The 24,051-nt window shown below is 35.1% G+C and overlaps 3 protein-coding genes across 6 annotated transcripts; 1 reads left to right on the forward strand and 2 right to left on the reverse strand.

The window, feature by feature from the left end:
- The first annotated feature begins 2,233 nt into the window (after positions 1-2,233).
- Positions 2,234-7,309, forward strand: LOC110719833 (phospholipase D alpha 4-like). The gene is made up of 4 exons (XM_021898815.1): positions 2,234-3,109; positions 3,806-4,366; positions 4,512-5,703; positions 6,019-7,309. Exons 1-4 carry the CDS (start codon positions 3,026-3,028, stop codon positions 6,450-6,452), a joined length of 2,271 nt encoding a protein of 756 aa, XP_021754507.1. The 5' UTR covers positions 2,234-3,025; the 3' UTR covers positions 6,453-7,309.
- On the reverse strand, positions 5,016-13,085 carry LOC110719835 (protein FLX-like 3). 4 transcript variants are annotated; one of them, XR_002511174.1, is made up of 7 exons: positions 12,927-13,085; positions 11,880-12,434; positions 11,631-11,776; positions 11,128-11,207; positions 10,919-11,052; positions 7,319-7,372; positions 5,016-5,178 (listed from the first exon to the last, which is right to left on the reverse strand). XR_002511174.1 is itself a non-coding variant. In XM_021898819.1 (5 exons), the coding sequence occupies exons 2-5, from the start codon at positions 12,410-12,412 to the stop codon at positions 10,969-10,971; spliced, it is 843 nt and encodes a 280-aa protein (XP_021754511.1). In that variant the 5' UTR covers positions 12,413-12,429; positions 12,927-13,085; the 3' UTR covers positions 10,574-10,968. The 4 variants fall into 4 exon arrangements, 2 of the variants coding, with proteins under 2 accessions (XP_021754511.1, XP_021754510.1); XR_002511173.1 differs by having other exon boundaries at positions 5,016-5,189; XM_021898819.1 differs by lacking the exons at positions 5,016-5,178; positions 7,319-7,372 and having other exon boundaries at positions 10,574-11,052; positions 11,880-12,429.
- Positions 13,086-13,987: 902 nt separating this feature from the next.
- LOC110719834 (3-epi-6-deoxocathasterone 23-monooxygenase-like) lies at positions 13,988-17,867 on the reverse strand. The gene is made up of 8 exons (XM_021898816.1): positions 17,494-17,867; positions 17,049-17,379; positions 16,428-16,577; positions 16,003-16,254; positions 15,825-15,914; positions 15,502-15,687; positions 15,308-15,429; positions 13,988-14,921 (listed from the first exon to the last, which is right to left on the reverse strand). Exons 1-8 carry the CDS (start codon positions 17,799-17,801, stop codon positions 14,825-14,827), a joined length of 1,536 nt encoding a protein of 511 aa, XP_021754508.1. The 5' UTR covers positions 17,802-17,867; the 3' UTR covers positions 13,988-14,824.
- Between the last annotated feature and the right edge of the window lie 6,184 nt (positions 17,868-24,051).

Here is a 24,051-nt window from a genome sequence, read left to right on the forward strand (position 1 = left end):
TTTTACATAAGTAAATATTAATGAAAATTTAAAAAAAAAAAAAGTTATATTATGAAACTTTATACCAATACCTATCTAAAAACTTATTTTATAATAATACATGTTGTTTATATATATATATATATATATATATATATATTTTATATATATATATATATATATATAATATATATATATATATATATATATATATATATATATTGAAGAAAGTCCAACATCTCAGTTATTAAGGGATGGAAGGAATACAAAGTATGAATTGTAGAAAATGAGCTAATATATCCATCATTAAAATATAAGGTCAATTATAACTTTAAGTTAATTACTTCTAATGATGATTGAGGTGATGAAGTAATGATATCGTTATTCACTCCCGATCTCAAAATTTAGGATTCAAATCTCATGGAACTTTATTTGACAAATTACTTGCATCTTCACTCAAGAAAATCCCATAACATAAATGAATGAAAAAGAAAGCGGCATTTTAATTTGGTGGGAAAAGCAACTGAGCCGACATGAAATTGAACAAATGAAAACGAAATATCTTAATATTGGGGTTGAGTTGTTTAAAAATACAGCTCTCCGTGTATAAGGCGTTGGTGAGGTCAGGATATAAAGCTTGTTCAAGGCTCTCACATGCAACTGCCACGTGACTTGTTGGAATTTATACCTTTATTTATTTTTTATTAATAATAATCTAGACACTAACAAGTCTTATTTTGATATGTAGTTGCATGATCCAAATATTTTTGGATGATTTAAACAACTTTAATTTTCTTTGTATAATTATATATCAAGGGACCACACTAGGTCACTAACGTGTTGGCAACACATATATCTGGAAATTAAAGAAGATTTCAATGTTTAATACAGTAGAACTCTTCTTAAGAAACATCTATGTAATGTTGATTATTCTAAGTATTGATTATCAATTGTTTGACACTTTGACTTTGACTTTGACATGTTCATACATTCAGGTGTAAACTAAGCACACTATACCCGACAATTCTCCAAGTGATGTGTGTAAGATTACTCTTTAAAAACTTCTATACATGCAGTACAACCGTTGTATAACAAGTCACGAGAATCTTAGTAAGACATGAAATGTCCCCTCGTCGGGGAGTGAAGTAGGTGGAGTGGTATGTATAGATCTCGTCAAAGTTGTAAAGGTTGGATGATAAAAAAAGGCAGAGAGAATGGGCAATCAAAATAATTGCCCTGCCATTGGTGACCTTGTGGTGGATCCATGAGAGACCACACATTGTTAGAGTAGGCCTATTACAAACATATAAAAACTTTGTACAATTAAGTCATACAAACTACCACTTATATAAAACATACACATAAAGTTCTGATTTGAGGCCATCCTTGGCTGTTGGTGATTGCAAGTAGTTGCAATTAGCCCATCAAATACACTAGTTACATAATTTCAGATACAATCACGCTGTATGTCTTTCTGAATTAACTTTCGAGTGCTTTTTTTCCTCACTTTGGTGTTGTTTTCTTGGTGTCCTACTTCATCAATAACTTAGCAAATTTTGTACTTTCGTGAATAACTTGAGTAATTGATACCAAGTACTTCTTATTTGTTCGACTATACACTCATGATAGCTTGAGTAAATGATAATTGTAATAGTATTTCAGTATTTGTCATTTGGGGTATAGCTTTCCATATTAATGTTAGGCAAAAGATATAAACTTTGTACAATTAAGTAGAGTATTGATATTAGAAGACTTGGTAATGATATTCAACAACTGAAAAACTAGAGTATAACCCTTAAGACTTTCACACAATTTTTCGTCTTCTCCACCCACCATGTAAAAAAAGTTGACAAAGCTCGGTTTAGACCAAACCAATCTTCAGTTAAGGATGAAAATATGCAACGAGATAGTTTGCAGCTTCTCACCTTCGTTTTCCCAGTTTTTCACTGAACAAAATCGCCTATTAAAAGGACAATCCAAAGCCTCGGTATATTTATCTTTTCGGGTAAGAAGGATTGAAAATATAGCTTGTGGGTTTCCCTTCCTGAAAAACGTTACTCATTCCAGTAAAACTGGACCGTCGAATTGCTGGTGATGTCATCGCGCATTTCCAATTTCTTCTCTTTTTACCTTATCTAGCTGGTTTGAGTTGACTTGAAGCCTTGAACACCTTTGACAATTGCTGGGAATTTAAGGATGGAAACTGCATACAAAATATATTCAAAAAAGTTAACACGTTAACATCTTACTGCCTTTGCAAAAAGAATAGAATATGAAACAAGGGCAGCTGACAATGCCGCATCCCAATATACCGGATACATCCATCAAATTACGACCTATCAATACTGAAGACAGTTACATTAGGTCAATTTGACATCAACAAATATCAAAATAACCTAATTTCGATTAAGAGGATAACCACATGATATACACACATCCGAGAATAACAAATTTGGCACAATGGGGAGTATATGGAACTATACAAGCAACAAAATCAATCAGGAAAAATAAAAAGGGTAGCTTCAAATTTATCTAATTTTTTAGTGGCAAGCACGCTGATAACTCATAGCAAACCTTGTTATTTTTCAGAATATGCGAGGAAACAAATAAAAGGTGGTAATGCATGTTGAATTGATAAGCCAAATTACTCAAAATGAAAAATGCATATAAAGTATACGCCAATTTTGCACTAACATTATTCAAGATTAACATAAATCTCTAGTACTTCTCTGAATTCAGCTAACTTCAACTTAAAGAGAAATCCTATGATTAGGCAAGATGGTTGCCCCTAAGACTAAATTTACATAGTTTTATAAGTTCCTTCAACTGCCAAGGTAACAATTGCATTTCAAGTTATCAACCCCAGAAAACTGTCTTACACTTCAACAATCAAATTTCATTAACCCTTTATATGAGCGATAACAAGTTTTCATATCTTAAACAGCCACATTAAAACTTCATTTTTCTCTCCTCCTCGCATCCCCTCCCCCCTTCTCATCTCTCAGTCATACAGACCCCCAATCGCCCAAAAGAGGCTGCTTTCAAGATGGAAGGCAAAAGGTTCCTCCACGGGACATTGGAAGTCACCATCTTCCATGCAACACCTTTTGCACCATCCTTTCCCTTCAGTGTAAGTACCGACGAAATATGCATTGAAAATTTTAGAGGCTTCTGAATAATCAAGAGCAAGATATTAAGTGATAAGGAACAGAGAGGGCACATCTTACCAATAATTTGCACAAAAGCACACTTGCACTGATCATCCCAGTCAGCAAGGGTGCCTAATCACGAATTGTTATAGCTTTATTGGATACTAATGTAGCTTAGTAACAAAACAAAAACCTAAATATAATTTCTTAATTCAGATAAAACTTTCTGCTAGTTAATACAATGAAATAAGTTAGTTATATGCAGGTGAGTCCATACTTTAATTATATGTGTAGGTGAGTCTATACTTTTATGTCCTTCATTTTCCCTGCTCATGGAGAGCCAAAAGTCTCATCATTCAGGGGCTGTGGCTAAAACAGGTTCCCACTACGGTAGAGGTACCTGGAAATATTGACGATTCCTAAGAGCCCAAAACCAATTATGTTAATTTGTATATAAGGCCCCTAATTACAGTTTGTATGACACATGCATTAGAAGCAAGCTAGCAGAAGTCCTAAAATAGCAAACAAGTATCCATATCAGAGCACTCCAAAAGAACAAGACGTGATTCAATAGTTGAAACACACCAATCATCATACTAGGGCATAAAAATAGATAATGATACCCGTATATGGAGCTTGATATGGAACAAAGGCTTACATTGATTATACTTGTGCAGTGTTTATTAGGAAGCGGAAGGCCAGCATATGCGACAATCAAGATAGGCCAACACAAAATGGCAAAGACATCAAGTGAACGAGACCGAATTTGGAACCAGACCTTCCAGATACTCTGTGCTCATCCCATTGACTCAATCATCACAATCACAGTCAAAACGAAGTGCTCTGTCCTGGGGAAGATACAATTTGAGGCACATCAGATTGTCACTCAAGGAAGCTTGATAAATGGCTTTTTTCCATTGCTCTCTGAAGAAGGGAAACCCAAGCCAAAGTTTGGGCTCCAATTCATCTTATGGTTTAAGCCAGCAGATTTGGAGCCTAATTGGGGAAAGTTAATTGATAGTGGTGACTTCAAGGGCCTAAGAACTGCAACATTTCCACAGCGATCCAACTGCAATGTAACACTTTATCAGGATGTCCACCATCATCCTTGTTTCCAACCACCGTTAACTGGCCATGGTGTTCCACGAAAGCTATGGGAGGATGTGTACAAGGCCCTTGAAGGAGCAAGACATTTAATATACATTGCAGGATGGTCATTCAATCCCAAGATGGTGCTGGTAATTGTATTTGAACCAAATTCATAGCTATAGTGAATTTTCAGGCATATATAACATAGGGTCTCATGACTTTGGATGAATTTTTATTTCTGTGATCCATATCCTACTCCCCTTTTTCTTGTGTTTCTGACAAGCTTTATGGCAGGTCCGAGATCCTCAAACAGAAATTCCACGTGCAAGAGGAGTGGCACTCGGGGAATTGCTCAGACAAAAAGCAGAAGAAGGTGTAGCAGTGAGAATTATGCTCTGGAATGACGAAACATCCATACCACTTATCAAAAACAAAGGACTGATGAAGACTCATGATGAAGATGCCTTAGCCTACTTCAAGAACACAAAAGTAGTATGCAGATTATGCCCAAGATTACACAACAAATTTCCCACACTCTTCAGCCATCACCAGAAGACTATAACTGTAGACACTAGAGTAGAAAATTCTCCAAGAAATAGGGAAATCATGAGCTTCGTAGGTGGTGTAGATCTTTGTGATGGTCGCTATGATACCGAACAACACTCACTATTTCGGACACTGAATACAGAGCTACATGCCCAAGATTTCTACCAAACAAATATTGCGGGTGCTAGCCTTCACAAAGGTGGACCAAGAGAGCCATGGCATGATGCACATGCTTGCATAACAGGTGAGGCAGCGTGGGATGTGCTTAACAACTTTGAGCAGAGATGGATCAAGCAATGTGACCCTTCACTACTAATCCCAGCAAACGCCATAGAAACACTAAATAAGTCTTCTCCTCCAAGTGACTCTGACAGAAACTGGACAGTGCAGGTTTTTCGCTCCATTGATCATTTCTCTGCAAGTCCACTATCAAACAAAGTTAGCACTGAGCAAAGCATCCATGAGGCCTACGTAGAGGCGATCAGAAAAGCAGACAAATTCATATACATCGAGAACCAGTATTTTATCGGAGGATGCAGTTTATGGGAAAAAGATCAGAACAGTGGTTGCAGAAATTTGATCCCAATTGAGATAGCTCTCAAGGTGGCAAGTAAAATCAGGGCCAGAGAAAGATTCTCAGTCTATGTGGTAATGCCAATGTGGCCAGAAGGGATCCCAGAGAGTGAAAGTGTACAGGATATATTATACTGGACAAGGGAGACCATGACAACAATGTACAGATTAATAGGACAAGCAATAAAAGAAACAGGGGAGCAAGCACATCCCAGAGACTACTTGAACTTTTTCTGCCTTGCTAACAGGGAGAAAAAAGGAGAAGGAGAGTTTGTTCCTTCCTTTTCTCCTCATCATTCAACATCGTACTGGAAGGCCCAAACAAATAGAAGGTTCATGGTCTATGTCCACTCCAAGATAATGATAGGTATGCACAGTCCTTTTTCCAACTCAACTTTCCTGCTGTACTTAAACTTTTACAAATTTCTTGCTACACAAATTAAAGCTCATAACTTCTGATAGTCTTTTATAATATATTCGAAAACAGAAAAGTAAAAAAGCGATATATCATTGAAACAAAATTTTATGTCTTCTCTTTTTTAAAGCTCATATCATAATAGGTCTATGCAAAAGGTTAAATGATATAATTCAAACTCGTATCATATAAAATATATTTCATTTTACTCATGTTGCAAAAACATACTGACATCTAACTGTTTGGTTGCAATAACCTCTCTGCCAGTGGATGACATATACATGTTGATAGGATCTGCAAACATAAATCAGAGATCGATGGATGGAGCAAGAGACACAGAGATTGCAATAGGATGCTATCAAACCAGGATAAACAGTGAGAACCAAAATCAAAATGGAGAAATTTATGCATATCGGATGTCTCTGTGGTACGAGCACACGGGGAGATTGGAAAAAGTATTCGAGGAGCCACATTGCTTGGAATGTGTAGAAAGTATATGTTCTATCGGGGAGCAGATGTGGAAGATCTACAGTGGAGAAGAGGTTGTGGACATGGAAGGCGTACATTTGGTATCTTATCCTGTGAATGTGCGAAAAGATGGTTGCCTCGAAGAACTAGCAAGCTGCAGCAACTTTCCTGATACACAAACTCCAGTACAGGGAAGGAGATCGAAAATGCTGCCACCTATTTTCACCACTTGAAGATCTCATGAATTTCACATCCAACAAACTATACTAGGAAGTGTTCAAAAAAATGTTGAAAGAGCATGATTATGATATGTAAAAATGGATTAAGAAGATCTTGAACAGTAGAGGATCTTGGTCACATATAAAAAGAGGTGGAAACGTTATTAAAGAAAATCATCAAAAGATATAGAATCATGAACAGGGAGAGAGACCCTTCCTCTCAAGATGAATCTCTCACTTCCATTAACCTATGCACTATAAATCTCACCATACCATATTACCATTCACATAAGACATGCCAGCTTGCACTACGAATGCAAACTAAAATTAAAATGAGAATCACCATTCTTCAAGTGCTAACATGGCTAATCACTAAATACAATAGAAATGAGTTTACTTGTCAATAACTGAGAAAAAAGAAGTTGAGGTTATTAAATTTATAATTTGTAATACAAAAAATGAGCAATAAGTATTGCAAATGGCCTTCAAGAAGAAAAATAATTTGTGATTTTTTATAAAAACATGAACTCCAATCCCCCGAGTAATAAACATTATAACAAAAATTCACAAACATAGGAGGTATCTACTGACCTATTTTAGATTCTGAATGAGAAATAACATAAACAACCAAACATCAAATAACAAGATATCTTTGGCTAAGTTGAGCTTTGACATATACGGGCAAACGAAAGTCACCAAAAAAAAGCCCAAAACAGCTATATTCTGGCAGTGAAATACCTAAAACAACACTCATAATGATATTTGAGTCATTTTTTTTACAGAAAAGAATCACAGGCTATAATGTACAGGTGAACCCCTCCTTACCCCCTCCTCAATCTTTTACAAAAACATATTACAGATATGGTATAGAATATAAATACCTATTTGGCTGTCTTTAGCATGCTCCTCAAAACAAGAAGGTAAAGCAACTTGATCTGTAAAAGAAATTAAGAACAAATCATCAATAATAAGAAAAGGTGAAAATTCAAGAAAAACAACACTATAAAATAAATATCACAGCAAACATCATCCATCCATAGAGAAGACTTGTACACCCTTTATGTTGCTCAGAATCTGGCACTCGTATTGGACGCGGGTATGTGTCTAAGTGTCTGATTTGGCTATAATGACTTGCTATTGAAGTGAGGCATGCAACAAAAACTCACTACGAAGTAAATATCAGTCAATGCTGCATAAACTAATTCTAGACATGTCGATATCAGTTAGTACTTAGTAGAGCACCTATTCTGAGCTCAAATAGCCATTTTACAGGAGAGAAAAAGCTGACCTAATCAACACTATCACTGACTAGGTTAGCAGTGTCATACAAGGTTGTGTCCAAGTCTGCAGATGTATGTCCAACCAAAAGATGGTGGATGCATGCAGGAAATATAATTCTCATTAGCATCTAGAAATATCCTCATTATATAAATAGAACCAAAGGAGTTATGTACAAAATTAAAGAGCTAAAAAGGTAGTATATGAGAAGCAGGAAGTTCCCTTATGAGAAATCCAGGTCCTCTAGGTCTCCATCTAAAGTAAAATTGGACATGTCATAAGCATATATTGTAAACAACTAAACAATATTTCAAGAATCTTTCTAGGTAGAGGCTCCTAAGTCATAAATATGGAATAAATAAAATCCTTTGCAATGGAATAGAACTATAGTAGTACAAATAGGGGTAGGAGTAAAACAAAAGTTCAGTTCTAAATCTTTCCACCAAACAACATAATGTATTTCCTCAAAACTAACATGCTCTGTACTGGTGGAGATGCTTGCAACAATCAATCAGTGATACACATAATGTCTATTACTTAGACACCGTTATGTGATATGGCTCAAGATTTGCATCTGTTTCGACTCTCCTCAAGCAGAATTAGATATTAATACCTATCCATGAAGTAACGTTTATCTGGCTCTACTAATAATTAAGGATGTAAATAAGTTCGCAAGAATACCTTCAACTCAACCTAAAAGAAGCTCCATTAAACTAACAATCGATCACCCTCTTCACACGGCTGCTTCCTCAAACAGTTTGCTTCAAAATTGCACAATCACTAGGAAACTAAGGTTAACAATCATAACAAAAAATAGTGTCAGCTAAGACAGATGCATTTAGACAACTAAGCTTAGATAGAACCAGATACAACAGACCTGTGTTTGAGAGCTTGTCTCATACTCAAAGCCTATGAGTGTAGAAAATATCAAAAGTTTCATTTCAATCCCATAGTTTTTGGGCTGAGAATTGGAGGAAGACTTTAAAATGCTAGACTCCAAACAAGCATTAACAGACTAAACAGCTCAATATAGCCTAAGATACTCATAAACTAAAGAATGAGCAAAATGGTTATACCCTTGTATAATCCTACACGATATTCAGTCGACTTATAAATGGTGCAAGACAAGAATACCTGCCCATGAAGCTCATATCAGTTGCTGCTCCTATACGATCATCCTGGCTTCAGTTTCTCTGGATCCGTAATCGAAGATCTACGCGAGGACACCAGTATATCTAACCACTCAACCATTTTGCAGAACTATAGATCAGAGAGAGAGAGAGAGAGAGAGAGAGAGAGAGAGAGTACAGTAAGAAGACTATGACATGAGTTAACAACGAATACGTCATTAGATCATCATGTCAGAATGGAAAGCTTCTAGCATGCACTGAGCTCATAAACCTTGAAATCAATTGCTTCAATAATCCTCAAAATCCAATCATACATGCCTTATTCCTTTCAACTCTCAAAGAACTTTTTTCTTAGGAGCTCCGTGAATGCAACATCTTAGACAGAACAAACTGCATAACTCAGTTTTCCATATCAACAACTTCTGCAGAAAACCAAAACCACCGATTGATCTAGATATACCTCCATTGATCTCTTCAAAAACCCTCAAAATTCAAACTAACTAAGTCAATCCACACCAATGATATCCAGTAAGAACTAGCTGACCTAGAACTAAGACTTGCCTTCACAACTCAGCATGGGGAGCATGATGCAGCAGAAACCAAAGAATAATAAATTAGCTTGACGAATCTATCCGGAAGACCGGAATCCGGATTGCTTTTCTCAAAATTAATCATAAGAAAAACGCCTAAAAAATATCCAAAGAGACTAAACAACCCACCATTCCCCATTCCTTAATAGCTTGCAGAAATAAAGAAGAAAAAAAATAGAAAAAGAAAAAAAAAAAAAGAAAGTAATCAAGAGTAACAAGACGAGGCAACGGAATACTTAGGCAAGCAAACCAATCATTGTGCGTATAGTTCATCAGAGAAAATTTTAGAGATAGCGATCAGGTAATCAAGGGTTTGGACGATTAAAAAAAAGGATTCTCTGGTGGGAATGGAGCATACAATAACGAAATGGGGGTAATCAAGAGAAAGAACATTGAAATGGACAACCCGCCTATGAGATGGTAGGTACTAAGTAGCATTAGGGTATCACTTTCTTGAATCCAACAGTCCCAAATGTAATAACAATTATCTAATAAACTAATCAATGGTCAAATCATATCAAGAGATGCCACATAAATTAAGTTAGCCAAAGACTAGAAACACTACAGCACCACCAGCCACTTGAAACAAAGGAGCCAAAACTATCCAATAGAAACATCACTCTCTTTAACTTCAGCACTTCACCAATCAAAAGAAAACAATTCCAAAACCGTCAACAGAACAATATGAGCTTATTATAATAGTATACAGAAAACCCTTGTAAACTTGAACATCAAGCTTAAGATGCACAACAAAAGGGCAACAGCCACAAACATATAGCATGCCTTATGATGGTAGCCTCTAGGAGAGTCCCTAGTTTGATCCCAAATCAGTAAGCATCTCAGTGATCCAACGAGCTTGACACTTGTAGCTGTCTTAGCAGACACATAGGTCAACAGTAGGATGATTGTAATTACCACGGTCCATTTTGCCAAAAATCAATGGAAAGTGGTAGACAAGATTTCCAGGTAGATTAATTGAGTGCAAGAATGATCCAGAATGGAAACTTGAGAGCAGCGCCCCATAACTTCTCTTAATCAAGGTAAACCAACAGATCAGAGGCTGCCAAGCATTATATATATAGCAGGCAAAAGGAAACTTACAAAGTTATAATAGATTCACAATAAGAAGAGTACATGCTGCAGGAGAAAATCTTAGTGCCCAAATATATAAACAGCAAGTGAAAATTATTTGACATCGAATATAAGAGTTACATTGGAAAAGAGGAGAAAATAAGCTATATAATTAACAATGTCTAATAAATAACATAAATAATGTTACAGAAACACAGCATACATGTATGGTCACATAGGGAATTTCAAGCTAGAAAACCATAACCTATATAAAAGTAAAGCACAGGTGCCAACACTAACAAACCAAAAGTGGCGGTAGCACATCCATTTACCAAGAAACTGGACCCCATCTACAGCTATAAAACGGACAAGCAAACAGTTATAAATCTACCAATTTAAACCTTTTGCATACATTGGAAATTAGAAAAGCATAAGAGGTAAGGCCAGGCTCAAGAGAGTTCTTCATCTTCGTGAACCACGAGGCTTCTCAATTCCACCCCAAGCAGCAGATCCTGATCCATAGTGAGGAGCCTTCTCAGCAGCACCCTACAAGACAATTAAACATTACAAAACTAGAAAAATAACCTCAAGAGGTTGCAGTCCACAAAAAATGACTCCTACCATATGAGAACCATAGGGATCTCCATAATGACCAGGATAGCCGGCATCAGAACTGCCAAGTTTCATCCCATAAGTTGCACCTTGAAAGTGACAAGCCAAGGAGATTGTATCAGAAGCCAGCAATAGGAAAAATAGAAAAATGAAAAAAGAAAAAGAAACATGATAATTCACATAAGACTTTTACTGTTTTACACACTATACAATTGATGGCTACTAACGACATATGCAGCTCATAAAAAGAGTGCGTAAGCATTAAGTGCAAGATTACAAAGAAATGGAAACATAACAAACAGGTCCTAAAAATCTGCAGAATAAAATCATTATCTTTTCTCATGCTGAAATATTTTGCTCATAATCTTTTTGAAATGATGAACTAGAAACAAACGACGGTTTACAATGCCAAACAAGTTGAGCCTTCCACTTCCACAACTGCGAGTGAGTTGCTTGATTAAAAAAAAAAAAACAAACAAAAAGAAAGCAGTACTTAAAGCTTAAATTAGTACCACCAGCCCAAGGTCTGCCATTACTGCTCGTGAGTTCTGCCCGCAACTTTTCAACTTCACGTGCCATGGAGATCATATTATTCTCCATTGCTTGCTTTTGTTCATGCAGCGCAATCTTAGCCTTCTTTTCATAGTCGATGGCTGTTCTGTAAATAGCGAAACAAAGATTCAAATTGGCAATAGACATAGAGCTTACATTAAATATGCCTCTGAATACATAAACATTAAGGAGAATAACAGGCTACAAACCTTGCACGCATTAGTTCCTGCTGCATGCCATCAATTTCAGCTCTTAGATGTGGAATTTGCTGATTCTCCGATTGTAACTTAGCCAAATCCTTCGAAAACGACTGAACTTGCCCAACCAATTCTAGGCGAATCTTTTCCAACTTCTGAACTTCCGTGCGCATCTGCGTAGCATCCTTCTTAAATGACTCAGCTGCACGAAGATCAGCCTCCAGCTTCATAACTTTATCAATTAGCTCCCTTGAACGAGCATCATGCTCCCCACGAATGTCAGAAATAGCAAGATTCATTCTATGAATATCCTCCCTAGAAGCATTCAACTCTCGCTGCAATGCAACCCGGTCATCAGCAAGCCTTCTGTTATCCTCCAAAAGCTTATGCATCTCACCGCGCTGTATTTCAATTTCTTCCTCCAAGACAGCAGGGTGAAAAGGTGGAGGTCTCGGCATTGGACCTCCCCGAACAATGGGTCCTCCTGGGGGGTAACCGCGCCTATCATTAAACCCATCACGCGGTCCACGATTCCTCCCCGACATTATCACACCCTGTCACCCTTTTCTTCATAATTCCATCAAACAAAGAATAAGAAACAATATAATCAATACAAACATTTTGAGCGACTCCAAATTTCAGCAGAATTTACCCTACTGTTGTTTCAGTTTAAAACATACACAGTCAAGTTTCTTACATCAAAACACAGCAAATCAAATTATACCCAACTTAAAATAAAAAATAAACACAATTTCCAAAAAAAAAAAAAAAAGGAAAAATTAAATTCTTCAAGAACAACAATAAAACCCTAATCGACAAAAGCAGGAAATGGGGGGTTATACAGTCTGCATCAAAATTAAATTTAAACGAACTAACCCAGAAAATAAAAAATTACAATAGTCAAATTAATTCCACAATAATTAACTAGAAACCAATAAATTTCACAATCTAAATTCGCTAAATTTAACAAAAATCAATGGTAAAAATTAATTCAATAAAATTCCGGAAAAATAAATGAACAGTTTAGAAAGGATGAAGAAATTATATAGAGAATAATACCTTAGAATTTGAAAAATGGTGGAAATAGTAGTAGTTAGTCGTAAAATTCAGATGAATTTCCCAGCAAAATTATTCAAGGGGAATCAAAGGGGAAGTATATGGCGTTTTTGAGGTGCACACAGAAACTCTGCAGCAGATTCTGCGCAAACGGTGTCGTATTAGCCGACTCTACATAAATTTTGGGTCAACTTAGTCAACTTATATTTATTTATTTTTGTAAGGGCTCGTACAAATGGAACCATTTGGGTCTAGACGTCTAGTTGTGCAGCATTGGGCTTAAACCCTCACGCATCTACCACCAGTCCACCACCATTAGTCATTTAGTCCCTCGTCAATTAAGGTCATGTTGTGTCGGAGAAAACTTGCGTGGACCTGGTACACGATAATATAATTGTGGACCTGAGGTTTATTTGCATGTAATTGACGTTATATTAAATATAGTGACCCTAATTTTAACATAGTAGCCTTCATTATTTATATTGACCAGTATATAAAAATTTCATTAAAAAAAAAAAAAAAAACCTCTTATAGCCTTTTTTATACCACAATGACTTTTATTTCAACGTAACAACCTTTATTTAAATGTAGTAACCTTTTTATTTTATTAATAAAACAACCATAATATCTCTAATGTTAGTGGTCCACGACAAATTAGTGTGAATCAGTTTCATTTAAAAATTTGTATGTTGTGTCACTACATTTGGGTGTTCATTATATTATTTCGTACGTTCTCTATTTTCATCTCCTATTATCCAATCTTCCCTTTACGGTACATTTACAAACAAATTTGAAAGTTTCCCGTTATTGAATTTTCAAAGACTCATATTTTGACAATTCTGCTAATTGGAAAATCAAAGATGTACAACAAAGAGAATAGAGTTGAGAAAAGTTTATTTATGGTAAAGAATGGAAAAGATAGATATTTAACCTATCAACTATGTGTATCTTCTTTGTGTTTTGGATTATTAAGGTTGAAACTTTTTAACAATGAATTTGATAATATTCTCATGCAATATAATGGAACTGAAATTCAATCGATAAAAATTGAGGGCCCTGGGAATTATAATGTTAGGCAATGAAGGGCCTCGGAAACTAAATCCTCTAGGTATTGAAGAGATATGGAAATCATAGCCAGTAATAAAATGAAGGTCCCGAAATTGATAGGCGGTAGGAAAATGAAGGTATGATTTTACTTATTAATCACTTCCAAAGGTTTAGGCCATAATGAAGATATGTTGAAGCATGGTTTATCATTAGCTAAAGTGTACGTGTAGCTTTTTTCTTGCCTTAATTGATCATATATATAAAACGTTATAGTAAGTATTACCTTGTTTGCTCACCCTATAATATATGTTTTTTTTTTTTTTTTTTTTTTTTTTTTTTTTTTTTAGAGAATTGGAATAATGCTGAGAGTGTTACTTTCATAATGACATCGCTTACTTTTCAATGATAACCAAGTTGTTCATTAAGATCAACATAATTCAAATTTCCAGTCTATAAAAATAAATACGAAGTACTACTGTTAACACTTTTAACCTAGACGTAGATACAATTTCTTCTATATACCATGCATATTCCTTCACATATTAACATAAGAAAACAAAAATTATGATACAAAATGACATATTTCGTACAAAAATACCAAATCTCTATGGATAACTATTAACCCACCCTTCCTAAAATAAATTAAAAGTATATATTTATAGAAGGACAAATTTGTCAATTTATAGAAGGACAAATTTGTCAGGCGAGTGAAGGCCAGCCACACGTGTGCAACTGCAGGAAAAATTTGTATGTTTGCATGATTATCGTCTAAAAATAGTGTTGATTGCATAAGAGTGAGGAAAAAAGTTGGCATTGAAAGAGTCCATATTTGTTTAGGACATGTACCCTCAAAATTAAGGGTCATCTCTTCTCCTTTTGACCCAAACTGGCATTCCCTTTTTCATTCTTACTGTTGGAAAATGGACAATGGAATCATCCTCAGCCTCCCATCTGCATGCATGTGAAGATACAAATTATACCAATATGAAGTATGTAATTCAACTCAAAATATCAAGTTGTTACACTTTCATTCACGTGGTCAATAAGATAAGGATTAATAAGTTATTATTATACTTCGTAGTTGTTACATGGTGTCTATATAACAACTTACAAAGTAACTTTTTAAAAGTCCAGTTTCCTCACAAATTTTAATGGTATGCACTAGCTTAGTGTCTCAAATCGGGTATATGTTGTTAACTTTAATGAGTATACACATAATAGTTGAAGATATTTCATAAATACCAGGATGAATGAAGGCATACATAGAATTTTCTAAAAATGGTTATATCTTAGGACTTAGGTGCATAAGATAAAATAAAATAAAATGTTTATGTTACCTGAATCGTGTAACAAAATGATGGAGAAAAATGGAGGCTTCCAATCTAGCCAAATCTAACCCAGGGCAAAGTCGTTGTCCACCACCAAAAGGGGTGAAGCTACTACTATTTATATCTTTGTGCTGTGAAAATAAAGAAAATGAAGTTAGTAAATAATTAACAAATGATAAAAATATGCAAAAAAACAAATTTACCTGCCATCTACAAGGGTTGAATTGGTAAGGCGAGTCATAAAGATTTTGATCAAGGTGAACTGATCTAAGATACGTAAGCACACACGATCCCTTTGGTATCAAATAGCCCTTTATCTCCACGTCTTTCATAGCTTTTCTCATCAATCCCGTGATTATATTTCCCATCCTCAAAGTTTCTGTAATTACCTGCACATACAAAAACTACTCATAAGCTACAACTTTTTCCAATTTAATTATTTTCCCAATTAAATAACACCGACTCCCCCTATTACCATATCGTCTAGTTACTAGAGAGAATCCCCGTCCCCAACAAACAAACTTACCATTTGTGTGAAAGGCAGTGAAAGGTAATCACTCCAAATCATGGGCTCCCCTAGCTCTAACTTCAGCCTATGCACTTTCATATTCTCTTCCTGTAAATTAAAGATAATCCAATTGTCACAATTTTGGAAATTAAAACTCTGTAAAGTATACAAAAAAAGATTTGAAAAGTAATCTTACAGTCAATTTTTGGAGGATTAATGGAGAATCTGATAAGTATTTTATAGCAAGAGTAATTAGAAGTGGGACAGAATCTTCCCCTGGTATCATCATATCAATCATATTATCAGACATTAGATCATCTGTTAATTGTCCACTTTGGTCACTTAACAGAACATCTAACACATCATTTGGGTCTGCTGCTTCTGGGACCATATTATTCCTTTTACTGATTATTATTTTCTTCACTAACTTCACCATTTCCTTCTTTGCCTGCATACATAATATTAAACACATTCACATAATCAATAACGCCAACTAAAGTCTCGTGTACGATAGGTCACATATGCAAATCCCCTAACGTCTTTGTTGCCCATTCAGACCAAAAAAATAATATAATGATAAATCAAAACATTGAGGTAGCGTGTGTTTAGCAATTTGTGTACCTGTAATGATCGATAAAGTTGAGTTCCAGGCAAATTAATTGGCAAAGACATTAGCCCTGAAACAAACTCTTGAAATTGCTTTTTTAAGAGCTGCATTTCCTTCCCTGGATCCAGACTAATCAATGCTTTTACCAGCACTTGAAAAGCAATCTGACAATCATCAACCAAACTTATTATTAGTACTAACTCCTATTATTTCACACCTAATAATAATAATAATAATAATAATAATAATAATAATAATAATAATAATAATAATAATAATAATAAGCTTATTAAAACTTAACAATACTAATCACCTAAAGAAAAAAAAAAAAAAAAAAAACACTTGTATCTTGTGTTTGGTTTTTTTTTTTTTTTTTTTTTTTTTCGTTTTTTTGTTTCTTTTTTACTGATTCAACCTTTTTAGTTACAACTTATATTACAAGTTACAACCATATTTTTCAGTTTTAAGATCAGATAACAAACCATGTATATACATGAAACTGTACTCCGACCTAAGGTGTGGCCGCCTGAGGTTCAGATATACGCAATTTTATCATTATGATTACAAAGAGGTTCATTTAATCGCGTACACGTAAATTAAATTAGAAGTAAGAAAGAGGCCGGGAGGCGACTCACTTGTTTGGCTTCATCTTGGATGAAAATGGGGGAGTTAATGTTATCATCCCATCTATCCATAGCTTGTTGAACATAACTCTGCATGTCTCTAGTGACTTGAGCTTTAAGATGTGATGATTTGAAGAAGGAGCCAAGAAGTCCATGAATTCTTCTTTGCAAACTTCCATTAATTAAAAGAATTGAAGACTTTCCCATTAATTCTGTTAATGATTTTGGATAAGATGGTACAAACAATTTTGCATCACTTAGTAATATAAACTTGTTCACCTCTGCATCTGTTGATATTATGGTTTGTTTCCCAAATATGTGAGACTTGAATACCTTACCATACCTTGTACCACACAAAAATACCGAAAACACCCATTAAAATTAACCTTTAAGGGTATCCAAATCTCTACAAAAAAAAAAATCAAAAAAAATGTTAATTTGTATGACTGGTACTTACAGACGACGTCGTTTCTCCATGAAGCTCTCAGGATGATCTGAATATGCACAAGAGATAAACTCCATGGTTTCGCCGAGGATTGGCCATCCATTGGTACCTAAAGGAAGTATTGAACTAGTTGTACAACTAGCAGTTGTAGTTGTACTAATACTAGTAGTTTTAGTAGTTGATGTTTCAGGGTGTTTTTTTAGTGATATACTTGTGATAGATTTGAGGTTGTTATTCCTAAGAAGATGGAAAATGTAGGAGAGAGAAAATGCAGTTGCAATGACAAAAGAAATCAAAGCCGAGATGCAGGGAATGTCCATTTTCTGGGGTTTAGGTTTAGTTATTGCACTTTCTGCACAAGTGTAAGTGTAGCTTTATAGCAAAATATATATATATGGTTACATAATCAATAAATTTTATATATATAACCTATAGTTTTTTGGTGGTGTTAAGTAGAGGGGCCAAAAGTAATGAAGTATGCATCATCATATAATACTTACGCTACTTATGAATTTGCATGGATATGCGCACGGGCGCCGAACTCATAAAAGGGTGAGATCTTGATTATGTTGTATGGTTGTGGTTGTTTAGACCGTTGATCTTTCATATACATAATCCAATCGATCTATTACATTCATTCATACACATACCTCCAAAGACAAAAAAGATATTGGTAATTTAGATATATTGGGTATCTCGTGAGTATACAAATTGATACAACGTATGTACCATTTGGACTTACGGTCTTCTCATATTTTACGAACAATTAGGTTTTAGTGATGATTTATTAAATAAAAGGTAAATTGTTTAAAGAAAAAATAGGTAAAAATGATCCCACCTTTTACATATTCGTTTTATAATCCCAACTTTGAATTATTATTAAATAATCCCAACTTTAGGGTGTATTCGCTCACATTGGTTGAAATGTAAAATAAAATTAACTTAAAAAAAAAGAGTCGAAATTCAAAAACCCCCACCATCACCTGTAACCACCATCAGCCACCATCACCTGCACAGCAACCTAAGCCTCCCACCGCACCACCTGCCGGCATCCCGAAAACACCAGCAGCCACGCGCAATCACCCACGAACCAACGACAACATCAACACCAATTATCGCCACAGCACTGCCCGTCGTCACCACCAATTCGAGGTACGTAGCAACCCGCGAATTGCAGCAAAATCAACCAAACCTAACTCGCGATTCCGCGATTTGTGGTTGATGTGTGTTTGTGGGCTGGTGCTGGTCGCGACAAAGCGGCTGTGTAGAGGGTGATTGCTCGTCTTGGCGCCGGCGGGGATGGGAGGTCCGTGAAGGGGCCATGGTTGGTGATGGAGATGGTGGTCGTCGTGGGTGAAATTTCAGGGGTTTTAGGGGTTCGTGGTGGAGATGGTGGTTTTGGGGAAATTAAAGGGGCGTCGGGAAGGGGAGCTACCGGCGCAGGGGAGGGGGTTCAGGCCGGCGCTTGAGTGGGGAAGATGATTCTGGCCACCGTGGTGGTGGTGGGGAAGGTGGTTCATGGGTGGAGGCTGGCAGTTTTTTTTTAAGTTTTTCTTTTTATTTTTCAACCAATCAATTGGTGGCACGTGTCACCTGAACATATTATAACATGTTAGTAACCAGTTAGGGACCAAAGAAAGTGAATACACCCCAAAGTTGGGATTATTTAATAATAATACAAAGTTGAGATTATTTAAAGCAAATATATGTAAGTTGAGATTATTTTTACCAATTTTTCCTTGTTTTAAAGAAGACACACCCAAGGGAAAAATAAGTAAATAATAGTGTGTGTATAACATTTGTCCCACGACGGCACGACCCAAACATAGGTACAGTCAAGTGCACAACAAAATTTAAGTAGCTAGGGTGCAAAAGGAATGAAAACATAGGGTTAATCTTATCTATAATTAATATCTACAGATCCACAATGGCTAGCTACATGTACATGTAGCTTTCGGTTGACACATCATTACTCCCCAAGCTACATGATTTAATTTACAACCTCTACAAATTACTTCCTTTTTGTAATAAATAAACCATTTTTTTTTAAATAAAAACATTAAAACAAATACATAGAAAATATTAAACAAATCAATATATGTGCATTGGGTGGAGTAAAACTACATATCTCTATAGAGCTATGTAGTTTGGCCTTAGCTACAACCTATGTAGCTCCACAATGACTAGCATATAGCTCTAATTATTTATAAATTGCAAACAAGTCCTTTTATGCAACCATTGTAAACGCACTAATAGCTAGAGCTAAGAGGAAGTCTTGGTCAGCATTATAATTCAGCAATGCAACAATGAAATGATATTAAAGAGGATCCAATGCTTAATTTTGTTGGGGCTTGTTTGTTTGTGTTGATTCTAGTCAAAGTGTTTTTACCTAGAACCACAGAAATATATGCAAATTATATCAAAGGTATATCCCGGTTTTCGTGGGTGTTTTGTTTGGTTTAACAAGAACAAACCCTTAATTTTGGTACTTTAGAATGATCCTTCTCAACCACGGTAGATGGTCCAATTTTTATGCATTTTCTAACAAGCATACAATTTTTGATTGGTAGGATAAAAAAGCATACGTTGGACTTCCGAAATTTCCATGTTCTTTAGATCCACACATTTCTTGGGTAGGTTTTTGATCAATTTGAATCTATACTTTTATTGTTTTACAATTTTATGTTGTTTGGACACATTATATTTTAGTAGAAACAATATTCATAAAAATGATACTCCGTATAAGAGATTTTTTTGGCTAAATTATAATTTGAGTTTCACTTTATTGAATAATCTATCATTAGTACAAACTCTACTAGTTTACTATTCATTTTTGACAACTTTAAGTATCACAAGCTATTTCTTACTTACATCTTTACTTTATTTTTAGGTCAATGTATACCCCGTTTAAAAAAAAAAAAATAAAGGTCAACGTATATAATAAAAGTTAATAAGTTAAGGGACAAAGGTAGTATACTAGTATGTAACTATATTTCATTAAAATGTGAATGTCAACTAGCTTAGTTGATTAAAGTATTCGGGATGATCATACCAAAGACTTAGAATTAAATCTTGTCTATACACCAAAAGAAATACTTGTACATCATTACAATTACCTTTGCCTCTTGGCTAACATTTAAGGCCAATATTAAGCTACATCTAAGAACTTGCTTGCTGGTACAGTGGTACTTGGTAAAGCTTCCCAAGTCCCAAATACAACAAGAACACTCTTTTCTTTTGATTCTTTTTTCAAAAAATTAAAATAATGAGATCAGTAGGAAATATAGTATAAATTTCTACTTGCTTTATTATACAAAGTAAATTACAAGGCCTTGATAAAAATTACATTTTATCCTTTACAAATTACAACTTTCTTCGAACTACCATACTATATACAGTATATACTGTAGATAGAATGAGGAATGAGGAGATGGAGGGATGGTTTCTCACCCAGCTCCTCCAAAGTAACGGGGGTTTGATTTCTCATCCAGCCTTCCATTTTAGTGATAGGGAGGGGGTTCCATTCCGTATCTTACCATATATAAAAAAATATATACTTCATATTATATAGATAGAATAAGTTTGACGGGAATTGACCTCGGGCCATCACAAGGCCACAAGGCCCACAACCATGATTAAGTGGGATTAAGGGCGTCCCCTCATCCCCTCGTGCGTCCATGTGATAATTAATTGTAAACTTCACTTCCCCATCATTTCAAACTCAACAAACTATAATTCTCCCCTAAAATCCACATATTAATTGACAGGCCAAAGTTTGAAGAGGTTTACTTGGATAATGGGGTTCCCCCATCCCCATTATCTTCAATTTATATGCAATATAATATACACTTGCACACGTATTTCCCTCGATTACTAATTATTAGGTGGTGGTCACGTACTCAATTTAAGCCCTTTTTTTCATTTGTTACGTGATCAATATGGTAATGTAGTAGCTAATGTTATCCATTTAAATTTATAACATTAGTTCAGGTGAAACAAATGCGCCTGAGTGAATGACACTCTGTGAAAATTTTAAGAGTTCAATAATAGGAGTATATTGATATTTAAAGATATTCCGCATGAATTTTTCACAAGTTTTAGGCCTTGTTCTAAATTTTTCAACAGTTTTTTTTTTCTTTTTTTTTTTTTTTTGTATTTGTAAAAGTTAGTTTTAAACACCTCATTTTGGAATGCAAAGTACACTTTGGATGTTGTACATAAATGACAAATTAAGAATACAGTTAGGAGAACAATGTACACATACTATAAAGTAGGTTAGTAGTTGCCTATAACCTTCCAAATTTAGGGTCAGAATCTTAAACAAAGATTAATGACCTTTAAGATTATTGTTCCACATAGTAGTAGTCTAAAGGCCATCATTTAAATCTACTGGAATAGAAGAATATTATTAAGGGCTAAACTCCTTTTAAGCAAACTAAATAATAGAAAAGGCCTTCTTTTGGAGCCCCAAAATCTCTCTTTTGACTATTGAAAGGCAGTATACAATTGTCATATATAGCTAAGTTCATCACTTCTTTTGTGGAACTACCTACCTAACTTCAATCCATACAAAATTAACTTTAATTTTTAATGGCAAATTATACTATTTTATTGTTTAATATTATATATAATTACTTTAGTTATTATAAAACCACTTGTAATCATATGTAATCATTCCATCACATTAAGATACTTCCTCTTTCATTCATATAACTCTCTACTTTACAAATGAAATAGGTGGTTAACTGGTTATTGTATATGGTCAACTTGCTTTTAAGTTTATAATTATTTCGTGCATAATTTTTGGGCGCAAAGTATGTCATGCACTAAACGCCTAAACACCACCCATATTATAAGGGAGTTATTATTTGATGAAATGAAAATATTCATGGCGACATTATAAATGACCTATATACCCTTATAAATAATTCCTTTTCCCCTAATTCAATCTACCTCATACACCACCATCTTCTTCACACTGTTCACCAAGCCGCCACCACCCACAACACCAACCTAAACGACAACAACCTCTTCATGACGGCAGCAACCCACCACGCAACACCAGTCGAGCTCCATCGACCAGAGCTTACACGACAACAACCTTTTCATGACGGCAGCAGCCCACCACGCAACACCGGCGAGCTCTGTCGACCAGGGCAAGCGCGAGATAAAGGCCACCACTGTCATGCCTCGTCAAGGGAAGCAACTACGGAGGAAAATGTCAGCCACCGCGCTGGTAAGTTTTTTTTTTTTAATTTTTTTTTGTTGGTTATGAATGTCTGTCGAAAATGTCCTCAACGTGGTGGAGACATTTGAAGGAGATGTCCCTTCTACGGTGGAGACATCTCCGACAGACATCTGTTGTAGATGTTCTTCCATTGGTAAAGACATTTGTCGGAGATGTCCCTACCATAGTAGAGACATCTCCTACAAATGTCCACTGATATTTTTTTTTTATTTTTTTTTCAAAAAAAAAAATTTTAAATTCGTTTTTTTTTTTAAATATTTCGAAAATAATTAGTCAATTAGTCAAAATTAATGTTTTGCATCTAATTCGATTTTTCATAATTAGGCAAAATTAATAATTTTGCATCTAATATGTGTTGTCCTTAATTTGGTTTAATTTTGCATAATTATGCGTTCATTAATGTGGCGGTGTGGTGGTGGTGGTGCCAGGGTATTAGTGGTGGTGGCAATGTAGGTGTTGTGGTGTGGTGGTATGAATTTGTGGTTTGAAGGTAAGTATGGGTGAGGATGTAATAATATTTAAAGTAAGGGTATGATGGTAATTAACATTGTCAACTTGAGTATTTTTATTTCGTCAAATAGCAATTCAGTATTATAATGTGTACATTACATTTATACATTCAGGTGTAACTAATAATATTGATACGTCCAAAAATAATAATTGTACATTTGAAAAAAAAAAAAATTGTATACTACTTGTATTTAATTCATTCAAAAAAATCAAATACTCGTATCGAATTCGAAGTAGTATGAGTTTTTCTCAGTCCAATGATCCCATATCAATGTACGCAATAGCCAATTAGCCATCAAGTTAACTAGATTTCATTCACAGACAAAACAAAGTCCGACTCAATAGCAATTTAGCCAACGGTCAACCTCCCATCCGTACTCTAGTTGAGAAATCAACTGGACTAAATGAGAAAATTCATAATCAAAATGAAGTCTCAGTTGACAGTTTGGCACTCACATATACACTGCAATTGTCCTCGAAAGATTTTGGAACGACCAGAAAAGTGTTCCTCGCTATATTGACAGGTGAGCTAATCAGTTTTTTGGTAGTTGAGGTTATATCAAGTTGTGATGAGTTGTTCATCACGATTTCGTTTACAAAACAATCAATAAATTCAGAAAGTGCCTGATGATTAATACCGAAATATTTAGACTATATGGATGATCCATTATTTAGAGATAGTGTATGTGCAGATTTCATTGGTGTAAGACTGTACGCCTTTTCCAGGAGATAAACCAATCGTCAACTGCACAATCACTCATCCCGTTCCACAGGTTGACTTATGAAGCTGGACCACGCACGAATTTTCCAGT

The sequence above is a fragment of the Chenopodium quinoa genome, unplaced genomic scaffold (genome assembly GCF_001683475.1).
Source record: "Chenopodium quinoa cultivar QQ74 unplaced genomic scaffold, ASM168347v1, whole genome shotgun sequence".
Lineage (NCBI taxonomy): Eukaryota > Viridiplantae > Streptophyta > Magnoliopsida > Caryophyllales > Amaranthaceae > Chenopodium > Chenopodium quinoa.

What these genes read in the sequence shown, in the direction of transcription:
- LOC110719835 (XM_021898819.1), bottom strand. Translation starts at nt 12,412, where the DNA reads ATGTCGGGGAGGAATCGTGGACCGCGTGATGGGTTTAATGATAGGCGC. An exon ending in TGGCAGACCTTGGGCTGGTG is followed by an intron (nt 11,208 to 11,630) that starts GTACTAATTTAA and finishes GTCACTTTCAAG; the next exon opens with GTGCAACTTATGGGATGAAA. An exon ending in ATCCCTATGGTTCTCATATG is followed by an intron (nt 11,053 to 11,127) that starts GTAGGAGTCATT and finishes ATTGTCTTGTAG; the next exon opens with GGTGCTGCTGAGAAGGCTCC.
- LOC110719833 (XM_021898815.1), top strand. Translation starts at nt 3,026, where the DNA reads ATGGAAGGCAAAAGGTTCCTCCACGGGACATTGGAAGTCACCATCTTC. An exon ending in CACCATCCTTTCCCTTCAGT is followed by an intron (nt 3,110 to 3,805) that starts GTAAGTACCGAC and finishes ATACTTGTGCAG; the next exon opens with TGTTTATTAGGAAGCGGAAG. An exon ending in CCACTCCAAGATAATGATAG is followed by an intron (nt 5,704 to 6,018) that starts GTATGCACAGTC and finishes CCTCTCTGCCAG; the next exon opens with TGGATGACATATACATGTTG.
- LOC110719834 (XM_021898816.1), bottom strand. Translation starts at nt 17,801, where the DNA reads ATGGACATTCCCTGCATCTCGGCTTTGATTTCTTTTGTCATTGCAACT. An exon ending in AACTTTATCGATCATTACAG is followed by an intron (nt 16,255 to 16,427) that starts GTACACAAATTG and finishes TTATGTATGCAG; the next exon opens with GCAAAGAAGGAAATGGTGAA. An exon ending in TAATCCTCCAAAAATTGACT is followed by an intron (nt 15,915 to 16,002) that starts GTAAGATTACTT and finishes TTTAATTTACAG; the next exon opens with GAAGAGAATATGAAAGTGCA.